Source organism: Coturnix japonica, chromosome 2 (genome assembly GCF_054131305.1).
Source record: "Coturnix japonica strain WE chromosome 2, WE-NBRP24, whole genome shotgun sequence".
NCBI lineage: Eukaryota > Metazoa > Chordata > Aves > Galliformes > Phasianidae > Coturnix > Coturnix japonica.
The window spans coordinates 42184349-42212031 of NC_140664.1; the positions used below are offsets into that span (position 1 = coordinate 42184349).

The window sequence follows — 27683 nt, forward strand, 5'->3', positions numbered from 1 at the left end:
GTTTAATAATTTTGTAATTTTTGCTATCAGTATTCCACATCATAACATCATATAAAGCATGAATAATTTTACTGAATCTGCAACTTATCAGAAGAAGACTACATCTCCCAGGGAACAACACGATAGGTCACGGGACCTGGACTCTATATTAACTCTGTCGCAGAACAGACTGACGTCTTTCGAGTTCTGGCGTTCAGGGGAGTGTGTGGGAGCCTTCAGCCGTTCGCCTAGATTTACAGTAGGCCTCTCGGTTACGGGACTCATTCTCTCTCCTATTTTGCTTGATTCGTTAGCTCAATTTTCAATTATATTATATTATATTTTATTATCCTGTATTTCGATATAGTATTTAGTAAATAAGTGTGCCTCCTTAGATCGTTGCCGCTGTTTTCTTTTCCTAATTAACTTTTTCCTTTCGGCCTAGGGCCCCTCCGGGGCCTACGGCCCCCTGTCACGGACGCAGGTGGATTTTTAGTTCAAACCGTGACAGGCAGCAAAGTCCCTGTGAAATCAACACCAAGAGCTGATTTCTGCCGTGCAATCCGAGCTGCCTCGCTTCAACATTATTTTTATTGCAGCTGCACTGCCAAACAGCCAAATACACATGGGACTGTGAGAGTAACACTTTGAATTTGTGTTTTAATAATGTTAGAGCCAAAAGGAGAAGCTTTTGTCTAAGCTGTTACAGTAAAAATACATTTATAAGCTATGTGATTAGTACTTCCACGCTTATAAGAAAATAGCAAACATACTGTTGGTACAACCCACACCCTCCCATTCTAAGGAGGCACAATTTTGTTCTGAAGACAGTGAAGCACAGCACGCAGCTGTCACTAAAAGTTTAGCTGTGTGGAAAGTAGCAGCAATGGCAAGCCACGAGACTCAGGCAGATCACGAGACCCAACTAAAATAAGTACTTATGAGTTCCCCGAACAGCAAGTTTACTTCCATCTCCAGGGACTGGCTTGCTCAGGACGCAACTATCAGGCGGCCAATGTGACAGGGCTACTTCTGTGGTCATATCACTGTCGTTGCTGAGGCACTGGCCAAACCAAGCCTGCCTCACCTCGACGCACTGCCATCGTTCAGGGCACTTTGAGAGCTGTGGGCACCACAGAATCACAGAATTATCAAGGTTGGAAAACACCTAGAAAATCATCTAGCCCAACCATTCCCAATACTTCCCAGCTAAATCATATTCATCAACACAACATCCAAACGTTTCTTGAACACTCCCGTGGTCAGTGACTCCACCACCTCCCTGGGCAGTGCATTCCAATGCCTGACTACCCTTTCTGAGAAGTAATACTTCCTAATGTCCAGCCTGAATCTCCCCTGGTGCAGCTTAAAACCATTCCCTCTAGTTCTATCACTGATTACACGAGAGAAGAGGCCAACCCCCAGCTCACTACAACCCCCCTTCAGGAAGTTATGGAGAGCAATAAGGTCTCCCCTGAGCCTCCTCTTCTCCACTATGGGCTGTATCCATACGGCACCGTGAGGGGCGGCCCGGCCGTGGCGTGAGGCGCGACCCCGCCCGCCGCCGGGGAGTGTCGGTCCGCTGTTGGCGGCGGTTGGCGGAGCCGAGCGGGTGCGGCCCCCCCTGCGGGCTGGAAGCGGCTTCGGCGGGACTGTAGCACCGCCCGGCTTGGTTGGAGGAGCGGCCCTTCCGGACCTGCGCGGCCATCTCTCTCTTTCCTTTCTGCTTCTCCTCACTGCCGCCCGTTGCTGCGCCGCCATGGGGGGCCCGCAAGGCAGCCCCGGGCCGGGCACCCGCCGCCTGCTCCTCTTTCTTCTCCTGCTGCTGTCCGTAGCACAGGTATGGGGGTACGGGGGGGAGCAGCGGTGGTTCAGCTGGAGCCGGACGCCTGCGATCCCGTCATCAGGCTGTGGTGTGAGCCCACCGGAGGGGCTGTGGGGTGGTGGCGGCTGGGCTGCGCGGTGGCACCGCAGGGTTGGCTTGGGGGCCCGGCCGGGAGCGCCGCTGAGCCCCGGAGAACGAGATTGAGCTGAGCGAGCTTTGTGCCCCGCTGCTGGAGAAAGCTGCGATGAGCCCTGTTATGCAATGCTGGCTGCGTGTGAGTAGCCGTGCAGTCACATGCCTGTGTAGAGCCTTGCGAGTGTCACCGGTGCCTGGTGCGGTTTGCTGCCAGTGTTTACTGTGGAAGGTGGTAGCTCCCCGTGAGGCCTGCCAGTCCGCTGTGCTTCTGTGTGCTCCGAGTTGGAGTCCCTTTGCTAAGTTGCTTTGGGATGGGGACGCCTTAATTACTTTCTCGGATAGTTTGTTTATCTCGTTGTCCAAGGCACCAGCAAAAAACTTCACTCATAGAAGCTCATCAGTTTATCAGTGACTTGTGGTCTCCAGGTGGGCAGCTGATAGACTTTGCACCTGCCAAGCGCTCCTTTCTGTCATGGTTTTGGTTTTTACTCAACAACGTGAGGATGAGGTGTGGCCTGGGCTGGTACAGTACTAAGAGATGCTGTACTTCAACAGCTCAGCGTCCTCCTCCCACCAGGGGTGTGACATGAGTTCCACTGCAGAAAGATCTTGTTGATCTCTACAGGATCTAGTAGAGGATGTGGCTCTGTGGTTTATAAAAGGTTAATATGGCAAAGTTCAAAACTGAAGGCTGAATGCCTGATGGAAGAATTGGAGTGGCAGAGCAGGGGAATGAAAACAAACTCGGACTTGAAGTTGTTGCTGTTATCTGTTATTTACAGCCTAACATTCCACAAAGTAGACCTTGATATCTCTCATAGAGAAGCTAGACCTTCAGCTAGGCTGTATTTGTGTAGTTCTTGCTTGCAGGAGAGAAACTGAAGGTTTACTCATCCCCTCTCAAGCATACTGGTAGAATATTTCCATGCTTTCTGTTGTGGTGAGGGCCAAACTCATCTCACCTATCCTGCTGCTGGGTGGGAGCTTAACTACCTGCCTATAAGCTGCATTGAGAGCCTTGGCTCTTTTATTATCAATGTCTTAATGTGCTAGGTGGCATTTTGTGTGCTTAGCATCTGCTGATGCAGTTAGTAATTATACCAAAACGCAGGCTGTCAATTAGTGGTTAAGCAAGGCTGGACACTTGTTTCCCATCAGTAAATGAGATCCCAAGCTATGAGGTCAGATTAACTTAAATGTTTCTGAAATCCTTCCTGGTGGACATTAGTGGCTGATGCTGCTCGTTCCCTGCCTTGCCAGGTGGTCTGTAGTTTTGTGTGTGGCCTCTGGTGGGAAGGTCTGAAATGCTTCTGTGGGGGAACCTGCATGTCAGGGATTGCAGCATAGCTTCAGAACAGGACGGTAAGAGTAGATGCTTCCTGGAAAATCAGGAATGACTTGTTTGTAGTCATTCTGGATGGAAAGTGAGGAAGATGTTTTAGGAGTGGAGAGATGACTGAGGTGACTGAGTGGAACAGTGCCTGACCTGGCAGTAGCCAGAACACTCCATCTAGGTGTCGTTCCTGTTCCTCTGCAGGGCATCACAGATATTTTCTTGTGCCAGCTGCTGTTAGGGCCTTGTGCTTTCAGTCTGTGCATGTAGTAGTGCATCTGTCTTTTCTCCCAATAAAATCAAGCCATTGTCAGTTAACACCAGCCTGCTTCCCTGGATACTCAACTACCATCATTACTGTACATTTCTCTTCCTATGGAACCATCATGTTCCTGTGATGTGCTTGGATAACTCCAGAGTTAGGACTTGTTTTGCCTGGCCAAGAGTACCTAATTATTTTTCTTTCCTGAGGGGAATAGTTGCTTACCTATGGGCAAAGGAACAAGAGGAACCTAGTTGATGAGGCTTGTCTCTAGACTGGTTGCTTTTGAACAGAATACTGGAAGAGACAGTGTAAGAACTAGAAACCTGTAGAGTTTTCTTTAGTCCAGGGACCCCCCTTCTGATAGGGAGAGCTGTCAGATAGTGGGCAGATTTATGGACTTAACCTGCTCATCTGCCTCCATAAGCAAATACTATGTTTATTAAAGATGATGTAGTATCATGTTCCCTTAGAGCTCATTTCTTCAAGCTGGGGCATTATTCCACTGTTGAGGGTGGTATGGACTAGATATCAATGGAGTTAAAAGGGGAAGAATGTTATTTCTTGGAATTGCTTACCTTGCCATCAAATATCTCAATATCATTTTCTATGTTAGATGAAGGAAGGGGGAAACAGCTGTATCTGATGCTGCTGCCTTTTCCATACATTAGCGATCTTAGTTTGGAGAGCCAAACAAAGTTCTCTTGTTTTCTGGAATTTGCAAGGTTACAAGTAGCCTCTGTTTCTATATACAGGGATGTTGTTGTTCTTTGTCTGCTTCGCAGCTACATAATCACTGCTGATAGCTCATGTTTCTGGAAGCATTGAAGGTTATGGGTTTGTTTCAAAGTGCAGTTGGAGAAACTTGGACCAAAGCAAATGTGTTTATGATCTGTTGAAACGCCGGTTCTATTACAAACAAATGATAATGTCTGGGAACGGGAAAGTTGTAACAGAACCTGTGCGGAGTGTTATTGATAGTCATGGAATGATAACGTGTTCTTATGTACAAGTTTGCTATTGGGATTCCTGGAGCCCAGACGTGAGGTGAAGCTTTTGTTTAGACAGAGAAATTCAACCAGAAGTAGGAGTTTACTTTCCTCAGCTCTGGGTAATGGGAGGATAGTGTTAGTGCCAGGTGGTTTCTGAACTCTGCTGGGGGCAGGGGGAAGCTGCTTTAATTCAAAGGTAACTTTCTATTGCTTCCTAGAGTACTCATGAAAGACTCATTTCAAGATACTGAGGACTTGATGTGGTCATGTGGGCTTGCGGTGGAGCCTTCTGGAGTATCTTGTGTTGTTTAGAGGGGAATTAGCTTCTCATTGTGTCCTGGGACCAGGGGAACTTTTGCATGTTTAAGCATGATGATTAAGTGACTTGGAAGTCTGACTCTATCAGCAGCAGCTTTGTTGGCTGTGACTTATTTACAATGCCAGTTACTCATTTGTATCTTTTCCTACCTGTGAAGGTATGCTTGTCTGGAAGAGTGGAGAGAACAAAGTACTTACTGTGACTTACCCTCTGTTAGAGGGCTTTGGGGAAAGAACTTTCAGCTCTATCTTATCAGTGATGAAGTAGTTATTTAGTGACTGGTAGTATCCCTGCTTGCTCTCTGATGAGCCCAGCACTCTCCCATACTTTGTAGCTGACTCAGAGGTGAGCGTGCTGTTTGATTGCCGCTGTCTGAGGGCTGTGTTGCAGACTTCTGACTGATGACTTTTTGATTGGCTTTTATGCATACTGACCCAGTTCTTGTAAATCAGGTAACACCTGAGCCCTATCAGCCCAGGGAGGTAATTCAAACTCCTTTTAGTGAGATCCTTCTGGGTCACATTGTGAGTCTCTGTTCACTGGAACTGGACTATTGGTGTTTACACTGAAGTACAATGAAGTTTTATAAGTTATAGTTCTAGGTCTAAGTGATCTATTACAAGCAACTGACACATCCACCCTCTCTAAACGGACCAAAAGTCTGAGAGAAGTGTCTTGTTTTTTTCCACTGTAAGTTTTATCCATCTCAGACTTCAGTAATGAGGCTCTAAGCTGTATATTCAAATTACAAGTATAAACAGCCACTAAGGCAAAATACCTTGTCTTGCTTTATTTTCTTAAGTGTTTAGCTGAATGCTTCTTCTTGCACGACCTCTCGTGTGAGGAAGCTGCTTTATTTTTCATCCTGGAAATGATAACAGAAAGCCTTAAAGGTGAATTTGTTATCATGTAGTTGTCTATAATACAGTCCATACTTGATTTTGTTGTACCTGTGTAGTTAAAACCAAGGGGCTGCTAACTTAGAATAGTAATTGCATTGGTAAAAGCAGCAGAACTTACCAGTCTGCCTGATGTGTTAACTGAAATTAAAGCTTCCTATTGTAGAAGTGCCCTCCCTGAAAACCTTAAGATTTCTGTGTGAATAGTGAAGTTTTCTACTTTGGAAGAAGTCTCTTCAGAAAGAGGAGGTTGAGCTCTGGAATTTCACAGTCAAGATGTGTTCAATTCAGAGACTTGGTGCAGCACAGAAGGTGTTTTGAGACATGATTGCAAACCATTCTAGACTAAATGTGACAATCTGCATGAGATACAAGAAATGCCTAATCCAGTCCTCACTGGTAGTAATAAGCAGCTCAAGTCTTTGCCCTTTCCTAAGAATAGAAGTGAGTCTTTGTTTCTCGAGGAGGTGATTCAGTTGCTTCTGACGTTGGTGTAAGTCTTCCTTCTGCTAGAAGGTTTATTTGCTGATAGAACTGGTCTGTATAGATGCAAGGAAGCAGAGGTCGAGTTGATGACTTCGCACATAGTTGGATGTAAGCTTAAACACTGAGTTTTGTTATGTGTGAAATGAATATACATTGTGTTTCTATGGGCAGTCTCCAAGTTGCTATTGTGATTTAGCTTCTTGGCTTATCACAGAATCACAGAATGACCCGGGTTGGAAGGGACCTCAAGGATCATGTAGTTCCAACCCCCCTGCCTAGCAGGGCCACCAAACTTATGCTGGATATTAGACATATATAAGAATATGGGAATACTTAACAGCTGGTTACAGATTTAGTTACAAGAAATACTTAAGTAGATAAACAAAGTAGCAGTCTTGTGTGGTACTTGGGTTGAATTCTGAACTGCTGGTTTACAGTGAGTGACTTGGGTTTGAGCTGTGTTTCCTAGGTTAAGTTAAAGGGAGAAACTAACAAGTTCAGGTAAGCAAACATTTATCAGACATGAGAATCCAATTACTAGTATGCCTTTGCAAAGAATTTGGTGTGATTCAGCATAGGAATGGATGTCATGGAAGCACTATTGTAATCATAGGTAGCTCTAGGATATGATGAATGCAGCCTTTCAGGGTCCTCCCCAGTCAGTAAACAGTTTTATTCATGGTCCAGCACTCAGCTCAGCAGTCTGCCCTTGCTGCATAAGCATATGATGTTTCTACAGATGCGAAGTCAAGGCTGTTCAGGAGATAAAAATAGGTCAGTTATCTTTAAAACCGTACCACACAGTGTTCTGATGCTTGTGTGCTTGCAGGAACACAGTACATGTTTATGCGGTCCACATTCTGTTTGCATCCCAGGTGTTTAGCAAAACTCTAGAGCTGTTCTCAAGCTTTCACTATAAACAGTTTGTTGTTGTGTTCATTCTTAAAGGTTTTAACTTCAAGAATAAATACCCTGATTTAGTACTTCAGATGTCTCAGTACAAGCACTAATGAGCAGAAATTCAAGGCATTCAAGGTGCAGTTGTGCGCTTTCAATTCCCTTTATTTTATGCATACAGTAAAGAACTGATTTGAAGTTCTTTAGTGATATCCAGACCTAAGGATCTGTAAAATGCTGCTTAGCCTTCCCTGTTTGGATGTGGCGTGTTTTTGTCCACAAGTGCTGATGGAGGGCATCCCTTCGGTTTCTTGCAATAAATGATGTTCTATGGTGAGTGCAGAGCTGTGAAGTCCTGTTTCGGAATCCTATTATGCCGTTGCTTCCTCTGAATCTGTCAGTGAGTGGATGAATGTGCAAGAAGGACTAAAAGGTTGTAGGGAGAACTGAAAATGTTACGTGTGGACAATGTACTTCCCTTCATGTTCACTGACTCACACTCTAAAATAAGTTTAACCCACTAATCATGTGCACTGTTCTACATGAAGAAACTGTTTTTTCCCTCTTATTTGGGAATGCTTTGCAAGTATTGGTTTAGGGTTTTTCTTCAGTAACTCTTGCACTTAGGAATTATGCAGTCTGTGACTGGGCAGAGAGGGGTGGAATTCTGAGCTGGAGGTACAACGCTGTGTTCATATATGACCTCATTGCAGCCTTTCAATACCTGAAGGGAACTTACTCCCAGGAGGGGAGTAAACTCTTTGAAAGGGCTGACAATAGCAGGACATGGGGAAATGGTTTTAAGTTGAAAGAGGGAAGATTTAGGTTGGATGTTAGGGGGAAGTTCTTCACTAGGAGAGTGGTTAGGCCCTGGAACAGGCTGCCCAGGGAGGTTGTGGATGCCCCGTCCTTGGAGGTGTTCAAGGCCAGGTTGGACGGGGCCCTGGGCAACCTGATCTAGTAAATGTGTATGTTTGGTGGCCCTGCCAGGCAGGGGGGTTGGAACTACATGATCCTTGAGGTCCCTTCCAACCTGGGTCATTCTGTGATATATGCCATGTCAATACATGCTTTCCTCGATGGATGCTTTCTGTAGCACGTACATCTAAATTACAAGTTATCGAATCTGGGTTATAAATGGCTGTTGGAATAGTAGTGGAGCAGTAATATGCAAACTGTCTAGAAGTTGAAAAATTGATTAATTATTACTTACCTCGTGTTGATTTAGGTACTTTCACAACAGTGCATCTGGTACGGAGAATGTGGAGTTGCATCTGGAGACAAGAGATACAACTGTGCTTATAATGGACCACCTATAGATCTACCAGAGGATGGCTATGACTTGATGCAGGTGAATACACTTCTCTTGTACTTTTGAGTTCTGTTTCGGGTTTTGTTGGACCCGCACTGTGACTTTTAGCCATATCGTATTCACTTGGTTGAAAGGTAAACATTGATTCTCTCATTTCTCAGATCTAGCTTGTAGCCCCAGCTGTGTGAAGGTGATAGACTGCTGTTTCTATACAGGTATATGAGATGCCTCCAAACCATGTGATCTACATACAAACTTTCACAAACAAAATCTTAAATGTAGGAATGCTGCACTTTCCTGCTTATTTTCTCACTGCTTTGTGCACTTGCGCTACTTAGTCTGACTGTTTTTAGGACTCTGATTTGTGACATTTATCAGTTATGTCCTTTGTATTTCTAAAAGAGAAAACTAAAATTGTATTCTGGCAGATAATTGTTCTGATCCCTTCCTTAATTAGGAAGGCAGTGACTGACACCAGCCATTCAAATGGAGCAAACTTTGTCCAAGTTCTGTTTCTGCAGCTGTGTCTAGTATTAAACGGTGTTTCCCTATTGGGGTTTCTGTTTCCAAAATGAACAAAACGGAAGTTAAAATAGTTTCTGGATTTGATGCACAACATAGGATGATATTACCAGACTTGTCTTCTGGCAGATGGTGATTTGAAGCTTTAGTGTGGAATAACTACAAAGTAATGGCTTGGCTGTCAGCAGTAACAAATTAAATATGTAGGTGAGCTGACTGTGTTACACTTTTGGAGGACTTAATAACATAGAAGAAATGTACGGTATAGGTTACACTAGTGTTAAAATAAATGCTTGTTTATAAACTGGCTATTAAATAGTTCTTCCAGGTAATCGGTGACTCTGCTTAGTGGCTTGCCTTCTAAGACTTGAGAATCTGATGCTGTTCAGGAGATGCATTGAAGGATAAGCTGCAGGAATGCTTCAGAGTTGGATAAACTTGTCCTCTTACTAATAGACTCTCAGCTACCATTATCATTCTATATATAGACCCCAGTGACTAAAGATCATCTGAAAGAGCTTTTTAAAGGAAATGATACCCTGAATAATACAAATGGTTCTTCTGTCCATGTTCACTAATGAATCTCACTGGCTGGACTGATTCTTTCATACATCTCTCACAACTACAATTATCCTCTGCAACATGCTGAAATAAAACTAATGAGTTTTGAGATCTTAAGCATGCTTTTCCTTCTTTCCCCTGTGCTCATCTCGGTATTATTTATATTTCAGGAACTCTGTCCAGGTTTATTCTTTGGCAATGTCAGTACTTGCTGTGATATCCTTCAGCTTCAGACTTTGAAAAACAACTTGCAGCTGCCTCTACAGTTTCTTTCCAGGTACGTTAATGAATGGCAAAGCAGCTAGAGCTTTTTAAAATTAGAAAGCACATCAGGCCACTTCAACTGAAGCAAGCTGTAGATATAGTAATTTAATTTAAAGCCTTATTGCAGTGAGCTCTTGAAAAGACTTTATCCCTGTCAGGAAGCTTTAACTCTGTGAAGCAACTTCTTCAACTCAGTCTGGACTGAGTGAGTTGGCATAAACACTAGTGCAGTTTGTCTTGAGCTACTTCATTAGTAACAAAGTCTTCAGAAGAGGGTGAAAAAGTGCTGTTCAGTCTTATTCAGTTTCTCTGTATTAATATATTAAATACAAACTTTAAATGCTTTGTTTTATCACTGTGCAGAATGTTTACACTTGGTGTGTAAATCAAATCAGATATGCTTCACCTTTACCTCTTAATCTGATCATTGTTCGTTAACTTTCCTACCCAGGTGTCCATCATGTTTCTACAACTTGATTAACCTCTTCTGTGAACTGACTTGCAGTCCAAATCAGTCTGACTTTTTGAATGTTACAAGCACCATCCCTTATTATGATCCAGTCTCAAAAGAAAACAGAAGTAGTATTACAGAGCTGCAGTACTTCATTGGAGAACGCTTTGCAAATGGTGAGTAAGCAATATACTGATGCGCTTTTATCAAGGTAACAAGATCAAGCCTCTTTCAGGACATGCTGGGAGGTGAACAGGGGACAACTGTCTTTTGTAGTATAAGGCATCAAGTAGATGCCAATAGGTCTCCCTTAAAACATCTACATTTCATAGCAGACATTACACTGATACTCGTAGTGTTTTTGAAGGTTCAGCTGAGATTGAAAGTCTATATTTTTAATAGCTGATAACATTGACTTTATCTTCAGAAAAGCGAAGTTGTTTCTGAGTATCACAAGTGTACATAATGTTGGATCTATTTGGTAGTGAACTTTCTACTGTGAATTGCCTGATTTCTGAGGCATACAGTTAGTTTCACTGCAAAGTGAACTATTTTTATCTCTTGTCAAATCCAAGTATCTTTTTCCTAAAAACAAGTGGTTTAGGCTGTATTTTACTTTTATGGCAAACATGAAGAATTAATTTAGTCTCTTTGTGTTTTTTGTACAGTGACATGTAAGTAAGTCATGAGGCATTTGAAAAAGACTTACGGCCTACGACTCAAAAGTACCTGAAGTATTGTCTCAGTCATAACTTCTCCCAAAGAGAAATTTCATGTTAGAAGGAACAGGATCTAATAAAGAAGGTTCTGGTACTGTAGATCAGATTTAGCAGGCCTGCTTAGACTAAGATGTAGTGTTTTGTTACAGCTAACCTTAATTGCTATAAATAGAGCTGAAAGCACTACCTTGTTATCTTACAGTATTTTCTCTTGAAAGCTATAAGCATTTTCTTTTGAACTTCGAGTCTTCACTTAGTTCCCAAACTCAGAACTCTTGCTCGAGTGCTAATACTGATTTAATTACATCTGTCTTCATATGTTGTTTCTAGAAATGTATAATGCCTGCAAAGATGTTGAGGCTCCATCAAGTAATGTTAAGGCACTGGGGCTGCTGTGTGGAAAGGATGCCAAAGACTGCAATGCTACCAACTGGATTGAGTACATGTTTAATAAGGATAATGGACAAACTCCTTTCAGCATTATTCCCATCTTTTCAGGTAAAAAATAATAATAAATAAATAAATAAATGAAGGGGAGAAAACAAGAATTGGCTATGAATCTCCTGTCAGAGGCCGTTTGCAATAGTTAGTATGCTAACTCATTAAACATCTGCCTAGTAATGACTACCTGCAGTCAGGCTTTCAAAGCAGTGTAGCCTATACTGAATCTTATTTTATTTATTTTTTACTTCAAAGTTGCAATTGCTTTCTGTTCAGCTTACTACTGCAGGTGCCTAAAACTCAATGAGAGGTGGACTGATCTTAGAGAACTGGAGTTCTTTGGCAGTACTCTGATCTTTCATGGTTTTTATAAGGAAGTTGTTCTGTTCCTCAGTCTGAACAGATGGGGGCAAGGGTTGTATGACAGCTTGTTGCTAGGGGCGGTAGGAGTGCTTGTTAGTTCTTCAGATTAAAGTGTTCTAAAAACATGATTACTAGGTATATGTATCTAAGGAGTTTTAGTGCCTGCATGGAGGAAGGCAATAGTTTTACCTGCTGCAGGACAAGAAAAGCTACTACTTTTGAAAGGGACTTTCACGTACAGGGTTCATTTTGAACTAGAAAGCTTGTATTGTAGAAATTTTTACCTGGTAGTAAACTGACTCTATAACTTTGGTATTTCATAGATGTTCCTGTCCATGGAATGAATCCTATGAACAATGCTACCAAAGGCTGTAATGAGTCCGTGGATGATTCAACAGGGCCATGCAGCTGTCAAGACTGTTCAATTGTTTGTGGTCCAAAACCTCAGCCACCTCCATTACCTGTTCCTTGGCTTTTATTTGGTTTGGATGCTGTGTATATCATCATGTGGATCTCTTACATGGGGTTTCTACTCATATTTTTTGCTCTAGTTTTTGGAGTCTGGTGTTACAGGTAAAACACTTCAGATGTACAGCTCTGAAAGTAATTTGCTTCTTTGTGAGAACTTTGCTTATGCTTCAAGGATCACCCAGCCTAAAGTCGTGTTGTGCGGCAGGTGCTTATGCATGCAGAGGCTGTTCTGATACTTAAAAGTATGGTGTAGGAAGTGAATGCAGAAGCCTTTAACTGACATGAAACTTTCATATGTTGCCTAGCTCAGGACCAAGTAGGCTAACTTTCAACTTGCATAATGTAATTGTAGGAGCTCAACTCATAGTCACTGGGAGCAATATCTGATATTGCTGGTCACGTGCAGTTACAGCAGACTTGTGCATTTGAGTTCATGCTCATGAAAATCTGAGGAAATGCATATATTTGCTTCCCCTGATTGACATGAGGCTTTTGTGGTAAGGAGTAAAGTCTCACTTGAACTGTATCAGTTTTCTGGGTGGTATGAATTAAGATATCAAAGAACTGCCTTCCAGGAGTGAAGTAAGCTACAATCACATGTCAAACTCTTCATGCCAAAGGGCTTTACAAAAGTTTTTGAAACCAGGTCGGTCCACTAATATCTTGGCTACAGCAACTGCATTTAAACAAGCTTGTTCTGCTCACTGTTAAACTGCTGCTGCCATCCTGTTCTTTTCCTCAAACAATGTTTTTCATGAAGTAATAGAAGTGACCTAGGAAATTCCAGTGATGGAGAGGCCTGTTTGCCACAAATGTGGTTTCATTAAACCCTCCATTAATCCTGGCTATTGTTACATATGAAACGAAGTATTTGTACTCTCCCCACCTGACTTGGTCAGGTCATGTGGCTGGGGGAAGAATCACTGAAATGAAAGTTTATTGAAGATTATTAACTTGCAGAAACTCAACTCGCAATCCCTAGGAGACAGCAATATCAGATACTGGTGGCCACATAGTTGTAGCAGACTAACTGGAATGTATGTTTAGACTAATGCTTGTACCAAAACAATCACTGCCCTAATACAGATAATTGCTAGCTGCTTTTCTCTTTTATCCTGTTCTGAAAATACTAACACTGAGCTTCCCATGATTATAGTATTTTTAAAGTAATGCATAGCAAGCAGCTTCTCTGTGCTACACAATGCTCTTTAGTAAGAACAGAAGCTGCTATGGTTATAAATGCTTTGGTGTGGTTGTACTAGCCATCCTGAGCAGTGGAAGCCTATTAGTATTTACTGATTTCAAGTAACATCCTTAAGTAGGGTTGAACTTTTCAGTGCAACTTCAATACTGTTCAGTTATGACTAAGAATCTAAAATTGCTATGTAATAAGCTTGAATCTGTGTGGACAAGTGTGTACAACAAACCTATGCCATGCAATATAAGCAATATAGGTCAACTATAAGTGTTCAATGCCTTCAGGGCAGAAAAAGAATGCTTTTTCGTCTTGCTTTGTTTTGCCATTTTGTCAGTCTGAGTACATGTAACTTGAGCTATTAATGAAGTCAGGTATTTCTAATGTGGATGTCTCTTGCTAGGGATCAAGCTCTTTTAATCCTTCTAAACAGATTACAGCCTTGACAGCTGTCTCATGCTTTTCCAGCTTGGATCAATAACACGTTCCCTATGTAAAGTTTAGAACACCAGTAGCATTCAGAGCAGGTAGAACCTCCTTAAAATGATTAATACAGAGTGATAACATTAGCAGGACAGCACAGTCTACTTGACTGACTGGGGGTAGAAGGGACAAGATGCCTACAATTTCTGGATGAGTCATATGCCCAATTTACTACTAGCTTTGGAAACTATTTCTGCTGTACGTATGCAAGAAATCTTGTGAAATTAGGGTTAACAGTCTTTTTTCTCTTACAGGAGGCGGCATTTTGTCTCTGAGTATACACCAATTGACAGTAATGTAGCCTTTTCTGTGAACTCTCATCGTGACAATGGTATGTCTTGGATAAAAGCATCAGATTTATTACAATTGGCTTAAATTTTTCCACTTCTATGGGTAGACTTGAAACGTTTAGCTTTGCTAGCCCATATAATCAGTTCCTAAATGACTCTATTTAGATTGCCTGGCTAGTATTGCTCTAGTTTTGCAGTAATACTTAACTCTATTTTACTGGATGCCAGAAGCCCTTGCTGCACAGGTTATGGATGTAGTAATGCTGCTATGGAGTTCTGGAGTGCTTTGTATCTTCTTGCATTGAAAGAGGCAGTGTAATTACGAGCTGGCCTCTGGCCTTTGCCCTCAGTCAAAGGTTAATCCCTGGATCTGACCATCAGTGTAAATGCTTCTTCCAGTGCTTCCTACAGAGAGTAAAATCTTAGCTGTTTCACTGTGTTTCAAGGAAATACTGTTAAACCGATTACTCAAACATTCTGTATTTACTTCTTACAGGGAAAATTACCTGTGGTGAGAGGCTTGGTGAGAGGTTTGAGAATGGCCTGAAGATGACATTTACATCATGGGGTGCTTTCTGTGTCAGAAATCCACGCCCAGTTATCCTCTTCTCTGTGGTCTTTATTGCGATGTGCTGTTCAGGCTTTGTATATATTAAAGCAACTACAAACCCTGTAGATCTCTGGTCAGCTCCAAGCAGCCAAGCCCGCAAGGAGAAGGAATACTTTGATAAACACTTTGGGCCTTTCTTTCGTACTGAGCAACTTATTATTCAAGCCCCAAACAGCCATCCAGACATCTATTCACCTTACCCATCAGGAGCAGATGTGCCTTTTGGACCTCCACTCAACAAAGATATTCTCCATCAGGTAACTGGAACTTCGAAAGAAAAAACCCAAACATTGATAACAGGTGTAATCAGAAGGAGTTGTCTTCCATCTGTAAGGTGATATGTCTAGCCAAATAGTCATTAATTATATCCAGATACATCAAAAATCATGCTATAAAATCCTTATTTGCTGTAATCCTTACTATAAAAGCAACAGTGACTTGTGCACTCCTATTGACTTGCTGTTGCCTTTAGAAACTTCTAGAAATGTAGTATACACTTAAGAATAGCAAAAGAAAGCACTTTCCTTATGAGATAGGACTTAAATTCATTTTTTTTTTTTTTCCAGGTGCTTGATTTGCAAGATGCTATTGTAAACCTAGCTGCATCTTTTGACAATGAGACTGTAATGCTGAAGGACATTTGCCTGGCTCCTCTTGCTCCCTACAACAACAACTGCACCATATTCAGTGTACTCAACTACTTCCAAAACAGTCATTCTGTTCTAGATCACACTGTGGGGGATGAGTTCTTTGTCTATGCTGACTATCACACTCACTTCTTATATTGTGTTCGGTAAGCAGCACAATTAGGTGTTTTACAAACTGTAGGCAAGCTGAAATCTTTTCATGCTGGCAGACAAAACTAGTCAGTTCTTGCCGTCTCCTTGAAGTACTCATCCCTTTTTCAATCCACAATACTGTGTTAAAGTACAGGTCAGCATAGTGTATTTGTCTTATTACTTCTCTGCTTAGTACTTAGCATGTTTCAGACACTTCTGATAAATAGAATTCTGATGGACAAGACAGACACTAAGCTTTCATTTAAGTTTGTAGTGAGATAGAAGCCAATCCTTTCCTTAGAGGCTTAGAAGACCAGCAGTTTTATCTTATTTCCTTTTGGACAGTTATAAAACATCAGCTTCTTACTGTTTTTGTCTATTGGTGCTGTGCTTCACTTGCTGATAACTATTGCTGGTCATCTCTTTAGGGCTCCAGCATCTCTGAATGACACAAGTTTGCTTCATGATCCTTGCTTAGGAGCATTTGGTGGGCCTGTCTTTCCATGGCTGGTGTTAGGGGGATATGATGGTAAGTGACAAAACAGTGTGCAGTTAAAATCTTCAGCACATTCTTGCTTGCTGTCTTTAGTGTTGAGGTTGCATTCTCATTGACATGACTGTTCAAAAGCACTCCCGAGAAAATTTTATTTATTTATTTGGTCAATCAATGGAATTATAGTGGTGGGATTACTTTGGACAATACCCTTTAAAGCTTAATTACACCTGCCTATGCTAGAATGTAAGTTCAATTTCATAATGCCTGGTTCTTTTTTTTTTTCTATTCTACAGGTGATAACTATAATAATGCTACTGCTCTTATTATTACTTTTCCTGTTAGTAACTACTACAATGATTCCAAGAAGATGATGAAAGCCCTGGCATGGGAAAAAGAGTAAGTAGCATTCTTCTATTCTGAAATGTATATAGAAATTAAAGCAACTTTTAAACATAAATGCATGCAAAACACCTGTACTATACTGACAGTTTATTGGTGTAACTACAGGGAAGAAAGACAGAGAGCTGTTGGAAAGGGTCCAGAGGAGGGCCACGAAGATGATCAGGGGGCTGGAGCACCTCCCCTGTGAGGACAGGCTGAGGGAGTTGGGCTTGTTCAGCCTGGAGAAAAGAAGGCTGCGGGGTGACCTCATTGCAGCCTTTCAGTACCTAAAGGGTACCTATAATCAGGAGGGGAGTAAACTCTTTGAAAGGGCTGATAATAGTAGGACAAAGGGAAATAGTTTTAAGTTGAAAGAGGGAAGATTTAGGTTGGATGTTGGGGGGAAGCTCTTTACTAGGAGAGGGGTGAGGTCCTGGAACAGGCTGCCCAGAGAGGTTGTGGATGCCCCGTCCTTGGAGGTGTTCAAGGCCATGTTGGACGGGGCCCTGGGCAACCTGATCTAGTAAATGTGTATGTTTGGTGGCCCTGCCAGGCAGGGGGGTTGGAACTACATGATCCTTGAGGTCCCTTCCAACCTGGGTCATTCTGTGATTCTGCGACTATGACTGGTCAAAAGGTTCCCTTCATCCAATATATTTTATTTATTTTTTTAAAGTATGACTGACTCTTCCCTTTTTTTTTTTTTTTTTTCCCTAAGGTTTATTAACTTTTTGAAGAACTACGATAACCCAAATTTGACTATATCATTTTCTGCTGAACGGAGCATTGAAGATGAAATCAATCGTGAAAGCAGGAGTGATGTCAGCACTGTTGTAATAAGCTATGTTGTAATGTTTGTGTATATCTCCATAGCCTTGGGACATATCCAGAGCTGGGGAAGGTTGCTGGTATGTTTACTGTTCTCATTTCTCTAAACTATTTTTGCTTTAAATAGCTTTCCAGGTAGTTTTGCTGACAAGATGAAACATAAGTGTTCATAAAGCATTGAGTCCTCTTTGGGCAGGAGCTGAAGGAGGCATTGTCTTGTTATACTTGACAATTTACTTGTGCTTCATAGCCTCAACTAGATCTATTTTCATTTGGTACATGCAATTAACTTCAACTATTAAGGCTTTTAGCTCCAGGTTTAAGTACTCTGGCTCTTCAAAAGAACCAGGGAAGTAAGCTTCTTACTAACTGCATTCTACATAAGAATGTGTTTTTCTGCCTTTGCTATAGTCTCTTATGTGGTGATGCTGGTTTGGCTAACAGTCATTAAAACTTTTTTTAGGTGGATTCAAAGATCTCCCTGGGCATCGCAGGCATTCTGATCGTCCTGAGCTCAGTGGCATGTTCCATAGGCATTTTCAGTTACTTTGGAGTCCCGGTGACACTAATTGTGGTAGAAGTTATTCCCTTCTTGGTGCTGGCTATTGGGGTGGACAACATTTTTATCATAGTCCAGACACTTCAGGTATTTATTACTTTGTGCAGTTTTATAAATGTTTATTTCTTATTTTTTAAATTACCTTTCTTTAGAGTAGAAAGTCTTCAGTGCTCGGCCCAATGTGAGCAGCTCTAGATTCTCGTTGGATATCTAGTAGCATGGAAGAAAGCCAAGACTGTGCAGTTGCTCTTCACCCCTTCCAGAATGAAGTTAAAAGCCTTTACTCATGCTTAGCTATTGATTGATACTAAATTTGTTTAATTTGGCTTCTAGTATGCATCTAAGGATATATGAATTAGTGTAATATCTCCCTTGGTTAGTTGTAGAACTCTTGCACTATTTTAATATTTCAGTGCATTATGAGTAGTGATCATTTACTAAACTATATGCTCATATCATCAACTTTTGACGGTAATATTCAGTGGGTGGGTAATCTGCTTTCCAACTTAACAGGCTTGATAAAGTGCTAAAACAAACCCTGGCACTGCTTCTAGTGGATGTGTGGCTTTGGCTGAGGTGCTGAATTTGCCTCAAATGTAACTTAAAATATTGTAGTAAGGCAATAAGGGTGGGAGTGAGGGAAGTGTTCATGCTGTACTTGTATTAGAGAATCGGCTCATATAACATTTATTAATGCTGTATTGATAACTATGACAATCTGGGATATCTGGATATTTAAAGGTATACAAAATAACTTAGTAGGAATCATGGAACTTAATAACTTATTATCTGTCAAAACAGAGAGATGAGCGTCTGGAGGGTGAAACTCTTGATAAACAGATTGGCAGAGTCCTGGGAGATGTGGCACCTAGCATGTTTCTCTCATCTTTTTCTGAGACCGTGGCATTCTTCTTAGGTAAGGCCCTTATCTTCAAATGTTATGGAAGTTGCATCATACTTGCATATTGTAAGAATAACTGTAGCACTAAAACATAAACAGAACAGAAGTTGTAGAGGAAGCTTTAGCTTCACTTTTTCGTTGTTGTAATCAAATTTAGTTGCTTCTCAGCTGGAGATGGCTCTAAGACTACTGGCACAGTGAAGTCACGTTCTGTATCAAGAACTTGACAGGTTCAGAATCAGGTAGTTTTGATTAAAAGGCTGGAGCTCTGTACTGTATTGTCACTACAGCTGAAAATTTGGTGCTGGAAATAAACCAAATATCAGACTAACGCTTTTGTTGCACTTAGTGATCTTTCCACTGCTTGGAAAAAAGATGCCCCTGTGATATAATTTACTTGAGATTCAGTATGTTGGAGGCATATCTTATGCTGGCACCCTTCAAGTGTAAATCAAACTTACTGTTTGACAGGGCTGGTTTACATCTAAAGTCGTTTGCTGTTGGCTATCCCATAGGAGAGGGAACTTACTTGTTAAACTGGCTTGCTTTTCAGGGACACTGTCTACCATGCCAGCAGTCCGCACGTTCTCTCTGTTTGCTGGAATGGCTGTGCTCATAGATTTTATCCTTCAAGTCACCTGCTTTGTAAGTCTCCTGGGCTTGGATATTAGGCGCCAAGAGGTGAGTATAACTACATCTGTAACTTGTGTATGATGGGGGTGTCATCTGCAGAACTGTACTAAAACTGGCTTATTTTGCAATCCATTTCTAGAGGAATAGACTAGATATTCTGTGTTGCATCAAAGGCAGTGAAGAAATGAGGGGAGTCCAACGCTCCGAGAGCATCTTATTTCTGTTCTTCAAAAACTTCTATTCTCCATATCTGCTTAAGGATTGGATGAGACCCATAGTGGTATGTATACTGTGTTTAAAGCAAGCAGCCATCTAACCCTGAGCAAGAATGCTGTGTCTGAATATTGAAGAAGTATCTTTAGTAGCAAAACAAAATTCTAGTATTTTTTTTTACTTCAGCATTAGTATTGGGATGAGATTTCATACCTGCAAGAGTACTTCTATGCTGTATTAATCCAGAGTCTTACTGTTGCCAGACAACAGTGTCTGGCTCAGTTTGAAGTCATGGTGCTTATTTACAGAAGGCATTCAGCATATCTTTTGCTGTTACCTTCCGTGCCTAAATTCTTCCTTAGGAAATCAGTCCCTTTTGTAACCCTGGGTTTTACTGCTATTGGTTTACTAAACCTGAGTTTAAGCTAGGACCTTTTTATATTGGTAAATTCTAGAACTCTCTTGCTTGTTGATTTTACAGTTTTCTCTTCCTGAACCTGCTTTCTTTGCAGATTGCCTTGTTTGTGGGTGTTCTGTCATTCAGCACAGCAGTGATACACAACGTAGAGATTGGACTTGATCAGTCTCTTTCAATGCCAGATGTAAGTCTTAAGACCATGTCTCTGCTCTTCAATTTGAAGTTGAAATTGAAGCTTGATGTCTTGTGCTACCTCAGTATTATGTAACAGTAACTGAAAGCTTTCTCTTTAAGGATTCCTACGTAGTGAATTACTTCCAACAGTTCAGCAAATACATGCACACAGGTCCTCCTGTCTACTTTGTTCTAGAAGAAGGGCACAACTACACCTCTCTGGAAGGGCAAAACATGGTGTGTGGTGGAACGGGATGTAATAATGATTCACTTGTCCAGCAAGTCTTCAATGCTGCAGAAATTAGTAGCTAGTAAGTATCTTGTGCTTTTTTCTACAAGGAAGAGATGTAGCTGACCAGTGTGTCTGTTAAGTTTAGAATCAGCTGTTGATTGCACCATTCATTGCATACAATGCATCCATTATGCACTGTAGTATTCACTTTATCCTGAGGTTTATGGTGGGCAGAAGGGAAGAAGCTGTGGCAGTCTCCTAGATGAGGCTGGATCCTGTCTGGATTGATTGGTAGCATGTACTGATGTACTTTGCTTTGGAAAAGGACCTTGATGATCCTTGAGGAGTCGTGAAGCGTCAGAGGAAAAACTCATGAAAGCCTCTCAGTGTATTTGTATGTGAAAGTGAAACCTAGCAAAGCTTATCTTCTAAATTTGGATAAGCCAGCCTAACAAATCTGTAATATGTTGGCATCTGTAAATGGAAAGTGCATTTGTATCACAGCAGTAAGAGTAAATGAAGACAGTATCTTCTGAGTTCATTTTGCTGGAGTTCAGGAGTTTTCTTTCTTCCTGATAAAATGGAGAGTGCTGCTTGATCAAAAAGGCAGTGATAGCTGGGAGAGGATGAAATGTGAAGTGGGCTGGGGGTGGTATGGAGGATTGTGGTTACCTATGGAACTCAAAAGAAGTTCCTGCTGTTTTCTAGCTGTTGTGTTAACAAACAAAACTAGCTCTTAGATGAGGTACTGGAGTAGGGGACTATGTGGTAAGCTGAGGAGCTTGGATATAATGAGCTGAAAGAGAATAAGTTAGCACTGGAAAAATCAAAGATGTTATGGAATGAAATATTAAATTACCAAAGAGTATGTTATTTTGTTAGCACGAGGATAGGCTATGCCCCATCATCCTGGATTGATGACTATTTTGACTGGGTGAAACCACAGTCGTCCTGTTGCAGAGTCTACAATACCACGGGACAGTTCTGCAATGCTTCAGGTACTACCATTTGTCTCATTGATAGGGCATTCACAAAATATTTCATGGTATGAGTCAGGTGAATAGCTTTCCTTCATGTGAGTAGAGGCCTCTTGAGTTGCCCTCGAAATTGTTTGAACTGCTGTTCAAGTGAACTTACCTATTTAGTATTGTCATGCTGCTGGTAGAAGACAGCTCACCTGGACGGTCAATGTGATTACTATTCCAAGAATAACTTGGATTGTTATGTGATGTAATGAAACCAGCAAAAGCTTACTATCCATTTTTGTTCACATCCTTCAGTTTGATACAACTCGTATTGGGTCTGATGTAGATGATGCAAAAGTAAATAACAGTTATCTTAAAGACCTTGTTGTAGTAGTAATAAAAAAAAAACCAAACACCCGTGACTTTGAATTTAATACAGAATTGTGGGCCTGTTCAGTTGTATCTTCTATAAAAATGCTTTTTATGTACTTATATTTGGTATTATTGCAAGTCAGAAGTTAGTGTTAAGACAAAGACTATTTTAATCTGTTGTCAACCTCCAACCCTCTTTCTGTATTTCTGCAGTCACAGATCCATCCTGCACTCGTTGTCGACCACTGACACAAGAAGGCAAGCAAAGACCACAGGGTGAAGATTTCATGACATTCTTGCCAATGTTCCTGTCTGACAACCCTAATCCTAAATGTGGCAAGGGGTAAGAGCCATATTCCACGTATCTATCTTTTCCCTAGGTTACTCTATCTTTCCTCATGTGGAAGATGCTCCAGGCCTTTTATTGCCTTTGTGGTCCTCCACCAGGCCACAAAGACAGGAGATTCATGTCATTTTTTTTTAACTGGGGAGCCTGGAACTGGACACTCATATTCTAAGTATGGCCTCACCAAGGCAGAGTAGAATGGGAGGATCACCTCCCTCAACCTGCTGGCTGTGTTCTCTTTAATGCACCCCAGGATACTGTTGGTGTTCATTGACATGTGAAATTCTGTTTATACAGAGGACATGCTGCATATGGCTCAGCTGTTGACTTGATAAACAACGGAACTGATGTTGGGGCTACTTACTTTATGACGTACCACACTGTCCTGAAAAAATCATCTGACTATATTGACTCTATGAAGAAAGCTCGGGACATAGCAGCCAATATCACTGAAACCATGGGCATCAAAGAGAAGAACTATCGTGTGTTTGCTTACAGGTATGCTTAAAACATTTTTGCAGGAGGTATGCTAAGGGGCAGAATTAATTTGTACAGCTAAGCAGCTTTGTTAAATGTTCACTCAATGCTTCAAAGTACAATTTAAAGCAGATCTATTATCTATAATGGAGTTAAGACAAAGGGAATTAAGAATTGTTTTGAAGTCTGGAGTCCCTTCTTAATGGAAATAACATGGATCTGTGCAGAAATGGTTCTGTTCCTGGCAAGTAGGATGCCTAACTACAGCATCTGTTCTTTCCACAGTGTGTTTTATGTCTTCTATGAACAATATTTGACAATTGTGAATGATGCCATCTTTAACCTCTGCGTCTCCTTGGGATCAATATTTTTGGTGACAGCTCTACTGCTTGGATTTGAAGTATGGGCTGCTGTTGTGGTTACAGTAACTATCGCTATGATAATCGTCAACATGTTTGGAGTGATGTGGCTCTGGGGCATCAGCTTGAATGCAGTTTCATTAGTAAATCTCGTCATGGTGAGTTTGCAGGATGTTTGTTTCTGTTTCCAAGTATTGAACAGCTATCAGTATCATGACACTGAGTATTTTGCCACATAACTCTGATGTACCTGAACTGCAGTAGTACTATCTTAATCCTTCTAGATGATCTATAGAAATAGTTTGTCAAGTAACCTAGTATAAATACAACAATTGAACTGTAAGCTGTATGTTTGCTGTGTTTGCCAGCTTTTCAATGTTCAAAATGATTAATTTCCACTTAAAAAATAATAATCGTTAAATTGTTAACGTCCCTAACCCTGTAGTATCCAATAGTATGAGTACGTACTCACTGTAAAGCCATGCTATTGCAACTAGAGTCTACAAACTGATTACCATGCTCAGCATGTGCTGCTGAGTTTGGCTTCCTTCAACATCAAGCAACTTTTGAACTCTAAAAACACTCCGTGTTGTGATTTTTGTATAATTAAATTGCCTGCTTAGTAATGACTGGTGCTGTACAGCACTCAAAAGCCCTTAGTGACAAACTAATGTTCGATTTGTCACTTCTGGTGGCAAGTTCAACCTTGGAAACTCATACTTTATAACCTGTCTAGAGTTCTTAGAAGAGATGTTACCATCAAAATGCTTATCTAAATGATATTGTGTCTGTCTCCTGCCATCTAGAGCTGTGGCATTGCTGTGGAGTTCTGCAGCCACGTGACGAGAGCATTCACTGTTAGTACCAAGGGCAGTAGAGTGGAGCGTGCGGAAGAAGCTCTGTCTCACATGGGCAGTTCAGTAAGTACCTGTCTACTCTGTAGAGGGGAAAAGGAATAGCTAAGTAATTGCTGATGACTGAACCTAAGCTTCTACAAGTAATAGGGTTGATCAAGACTTGATTAACTTTATATTAGCTGACATTAATACTACCCAGCATTAGAGAATGGAGCTAAAAGTTTGAGCTGAATCAGGAGAGTAATTTGGGTTGTCCCACTGAAGTTGTATGTGCTTCTCTACCAAACGCTTGGAAGCGACTGGGAAAGGTCCTGAACAGGGGATGGCATTGGAGCTCTGAGAACATAAGCAACCCAGGTGTGGCTGGAACAAGTTGTTCTAGTGCTGGATGTACTTGACTCAGGAAAGGGACTTCACTGAACTGTGAGTCACATCAAGTAGTGGTTGTATTTAGTATCTAACTGCCTGAAGTCAAAATCAAACTAGAATGGTTTGGCTGTACAGTTTGTACCAGTTTGGTACCATATTGAACCAAACCTGTGGCATCAAGTCAGGGCTAGGAGGTGGATGCTTCTCTTGAGTAGAGCTTTTAGTTCTAAAGATTAATAGGGAAGCTGGCACACTATATCTGGGAGCCTCAAGTGACCTAAGCGTTTTTGAGCAGAAACTGTTGTTTTCCTAAGTGATAACTGCTTTTTAATCAACAGGTCTTCAGTGGAATCACACTAACCAAATTTGGAGGAATTGTAGTACTGGCTTTTTCCAAGTCTCAGATCTTTAAGATATTCTACTTCAGGATGTACTTAGCTATGGTTCTGCTGGGAGCAACACATGGACTAGTATTTCTTCCAGTTCTGCTTAGTTATATAGGTAAGACATAGCAGCCTACTCTAAAATGCACTTTAAAACATCTTGCTACCTGTAGATACTTTTCTCTAGCTAAATGAAAAGGATTGCATCAGCCTATGCCATGCAAGCAGTCTGATCCCTTAGATTAAGAGGGCTGACTGGCAGTATGCTGTTACAGGCAGGCTAAACTGAAGCAGCCAGTCTGTACAGTGTGCTTGCTCTGCACTGTTGTTAATGGAGTTGTCTGCCTAAGCATGTGTGGCACAACTGTCAAACTTGGGAACAGGATGATGGGGGGGAAGCTACAAACCTGTTGTAGGACGTGGGTCTGTTTGTGAGTGATCTCACATCACAGTTAGGAAAACCTAAATGCACTCTTCCTTGTATCTGGAAGCTTGTGTGTATGACTTCTTAGCTCTCCCCCAGTAAGTCCAGCAAATCCTTGTCAGTCTTGTTAGCTATTACCCCTTGCTTATTGGTGTTAAGCTGGCCAAAGAGGAATAAGGTCATGGATGGCTCCTGCGGGCAGCTGCTGGCTGATATGCTGTAATGTTGAGACTCTGGAGTGACTCTTGTTTTCTTTTCCTCAGGTCCATCAGTAAATAAAGCTAAAACTCATGCTGCACAGGAGAGGTCCAGAGGCACAGAACGAGAGAGACTCCTCTACTTCTAGTTTTTAACAGTGTTCAGTGGACTCTATGAACTGTGGCTTAGGCCCAACTCCTCTTAAGAACTGAAGCTCAGCAGTGTTCTGTGACTATCACACTGTAACCACCACTGACTCGACTCCTGCACAGATTCAACTAGGAGATAGCAGCTGCAGCTTTGGACACGGCTTCAAACTCAGGAAACGCTACGCGTGGCTCATGTAACAGTATTATTACTAAACCTAGATGTGTTAAGATTACTAAAACACTTCTGTTTTCAAGAGGTTGCATCTCTTCTAGAAACTTAAACCAGCTGCATTGCAAGTTGAATAGCTGTTTTGTACGAGATTGGACTGCTCAACCACTGACACTAATTTTAAATGCAGGTCAATGCAATTTTTGTCTCTATTTTTAGGGGGGAAGCCATCACAAGTTGTAATATTTTTTAGTACAATTTGCCAAAATGTCTTGTATATACTTTATTATAAAATAGCAATTTTGTAGTTCAAAAATCTACTTAAATGCAATAAATTAAGTTTATACATTCCAATGGAAGAGGGTTTCAGAACGTTGTGGGCTTCATAAGAGCTTGTTCTCCAAATACTTGTTTGAAGAAGGTGACGTGTTCTTCACAGTGCTCACCTGAGAGAGAAAAAGGATGTTAATGGGGGAAGGGAGAAACTGAGAAGCAGGACAGCACAGCTTGGGTTGTCTTGTGGTAAAGGTGTCTGGTGCTTTGATCTTGGAACTGGATCAAATTCCTGCCCACACAAGGTCTCTCAGTCTTCAGGTTCAAGATGCTGAAATTGAATTCTGAGCCTCCCCGCTACCTCATGATTAACAAACCATTGCTGGGACAAGCAGTTCTGCTTAGGCATTAAAGTGAGAGGAATTGTAGCATAAACCAGGCCTTGCATTTTGTCATGTGTGGGAACAGTCAAGACGCAGCCTTTGCATGCAGGTGTCTTTTTGTGGCTTTAGGAAGAAACATTAATTGGAGATAGCAGCTTTGCTAAATTAAGCACTGCAGACAACTGCAAGCCAACCAAGTTAGCTTAAGCTGAGAGTTTGCGTTTGGCTTCAGCTTGTTTTACTTTAAAGTACACTGTTTAAAGGGGTAAGCCAAGTTAACTGTGGAAGTATGCTTGAAGGTAAGCCTAAGTATAGACACAGTTCTGTTTGCACAGCTTGAATCATCTGTTTAGCTTCTTATTGCTTACCTGGTGTGAAACTTGGGTTTCCCCGTAATCGCTGATTTCTTTGCTCAAAGAATCTGAAAATAGTGTAGAAAAGCATCTCATCATCTGCTTGTTTTGCTGCGTCAAGGAATTTGCGGGCTGAAATGCTGTCATGTCCTCCAATACCCCTGATGAATCGCAAGGCAGCCAAAACTTGGTGTTTGGACAACAGAACTTCCACTATTTCATCATTTGCTGTGGAGAGCCTCTGTAAAATCAATCACAGCTCTAAGGCTACGTTTCTAACAGATGAGTTAGATGTGAGCTTGTCACCTGAAGCTCAGTCAGGTTAAGTCTAAGCCACAGGTGTGACATGGACATACTACAGTTTGAAATGCTTACTTTCAACATGTCCAGAGAGAGCTGATGTGCAGGAGGGTAAATGCTTTCCAGGGACAGTAATAGACAAGCCTAGAGCAAAAATGGGAATAACAGTGAAGTTCTGAAGACTCCTCACCTCCATCACTGGCTTTTGGAAGCAACCTGACTTACATACCAAGGGCTTTGAGTCACTGAGCACGTGATACTGCAGAAACTGATGGAGCGTGTAGAACAAGTTATGTTGAACGAGGGTTTTGATGACCAGCTCGTACAAGTAGTGCTGTGAATACAGGAAGACCTCCATCAAAGGCATGTCTCAGTACCAGTCTTCAGGTGTAGAAAGTGGGATTATTGTATAGGATTTAACACATGACCGAGACTGGTTTGAAATTTCAAGCAACTTCATACAGTGAGGTGGTACAGTGCACGTAAATGCTTTACCTGAACTGCAATCTGGAACTGGTTAAGAGAGCGAATGTATTCCATCAAGACTGCTATAGTGAATTTATGAGGTGCTTCCTAAACAAGACAAGAAGTATTAGCAGGAAAAGCCAGAGAAGTACAACCTACTGACAAGTTGTTTCCTGATCTGGGTAAGGGGAAAGGGTGTAAGACCCTGCACGTAGTCTCACATAAAACGTAGCAGGTGGTTTTATTTCTGTCACAATTAACTTACCTTCTTCTCTGTAAATACAGATAAAACATGGGTGTACATGTCAGACTGGTCAATAACTGCCTGAGTGCGGACTGGCCGTTTCAGGAGTGGATTACTTCTACTCTGGCCTGCTTCTACCACCTACAAGGAAAAAAGAAGTGAAGAACGCAGTAC

The 27683-nt window shown here is 41.5% G+C and overlaps 2 protein-coding genes across 10 annotated transcripts in view; one reads left to right on the plus strand and one right to left on the minus strand.

The window, feature by feature from the left end:
- Positions 1 to 25850, plus strand: NPC1 (NPC intracellular cholesterol transporter 1). 2 transcript variants are annotated; one of them, XM_085539588.1, is made up of 25 exons: positions 1 to 238; positions 8356 to 8478; positions 9693 to 9799; positions 10238 to 10413; positions 11287 to 11454; positions 12084 to 12333; positions 14164 to 14240; positions 14696 to 15066; positions 15376 to 15602; positions 16017 to 16117; positions 16378 to 16480; positions 17184 to 17373; positions 17757 to 17939; positions 18654 to 18768; positions 19307 to 19434; positions 19526 to 19666; positions 20112 to 20201; positions 20312 to 20502; positions 21306 to 21421; positions 21974 to 22103; positions 22404 to 22604; positions 22869 to 23100; positions 23749 to 23862; positions 24507 to 24669; positions 25239 to 25850. In XM_085539588.1, exons 1-25 carry the CDS (start codon positions 59 to 61, stop codon positions 25319 to 25321), a joined length of 3960 nt encoding a protein of 1319 aa, XP_085395714.1. In that variant the 5' UTR covers positions 1 to 58; the 3' UTR covers positions 25322 to 25850. The 2 variants fall into 2 exon arrangements, with proteins under 2 accessions (XP_085395714.1, XP_015710907.2); XM_015855421.3 differs by lacking the exon at positions 1 to 238 and adding an exon at positions 1554 to 1819.
- Positions 25760 to 27683, minus strand: part of RMC1 (regulator of MON1-CCZ1) — an 11913-nt gene continuing 9989 nt past the window's right edge. For 5 of the 8 annotated variants that reach the window (XR_014943391.1, XR_014943394.1, XR_014943393.1 and 2 more), the window contains 6 exons: positions 27531 to 27650; positions 27296 to 27373; positions 27030 to 27134; positions 26876 to 26944; positions 26516 to 26741; positions 25760 to 25937 (listed from right to left, as the gene is read on the minus strand). Coding sequence is in view for 4 of the 8 variants with exons in the window: in XM_015855422.3 (XP_015710908.1) it covers positions 25858 to 25937; positions 26516 to 26741; positions 26876 to 26944; positions 27030 to 27134; positions 27296 to 27373; positions 27531 to 27650 (678 nt within the window). In the remaining 4 variants the exon portion in view is untranslated. Of the gene's footprint in view, positions 25938 to 26515; positions 26742 to 26875; positions 26945 to 27029; positions 27135 to 27295; positions 27374 to 27530; positions 27651 to 27683 lie in introns of those variants that run through there. The other 3 variants (XM_015855423.3, XM_085539590.1, XR_014943392.1) reach the window with 3 other exon arrangements.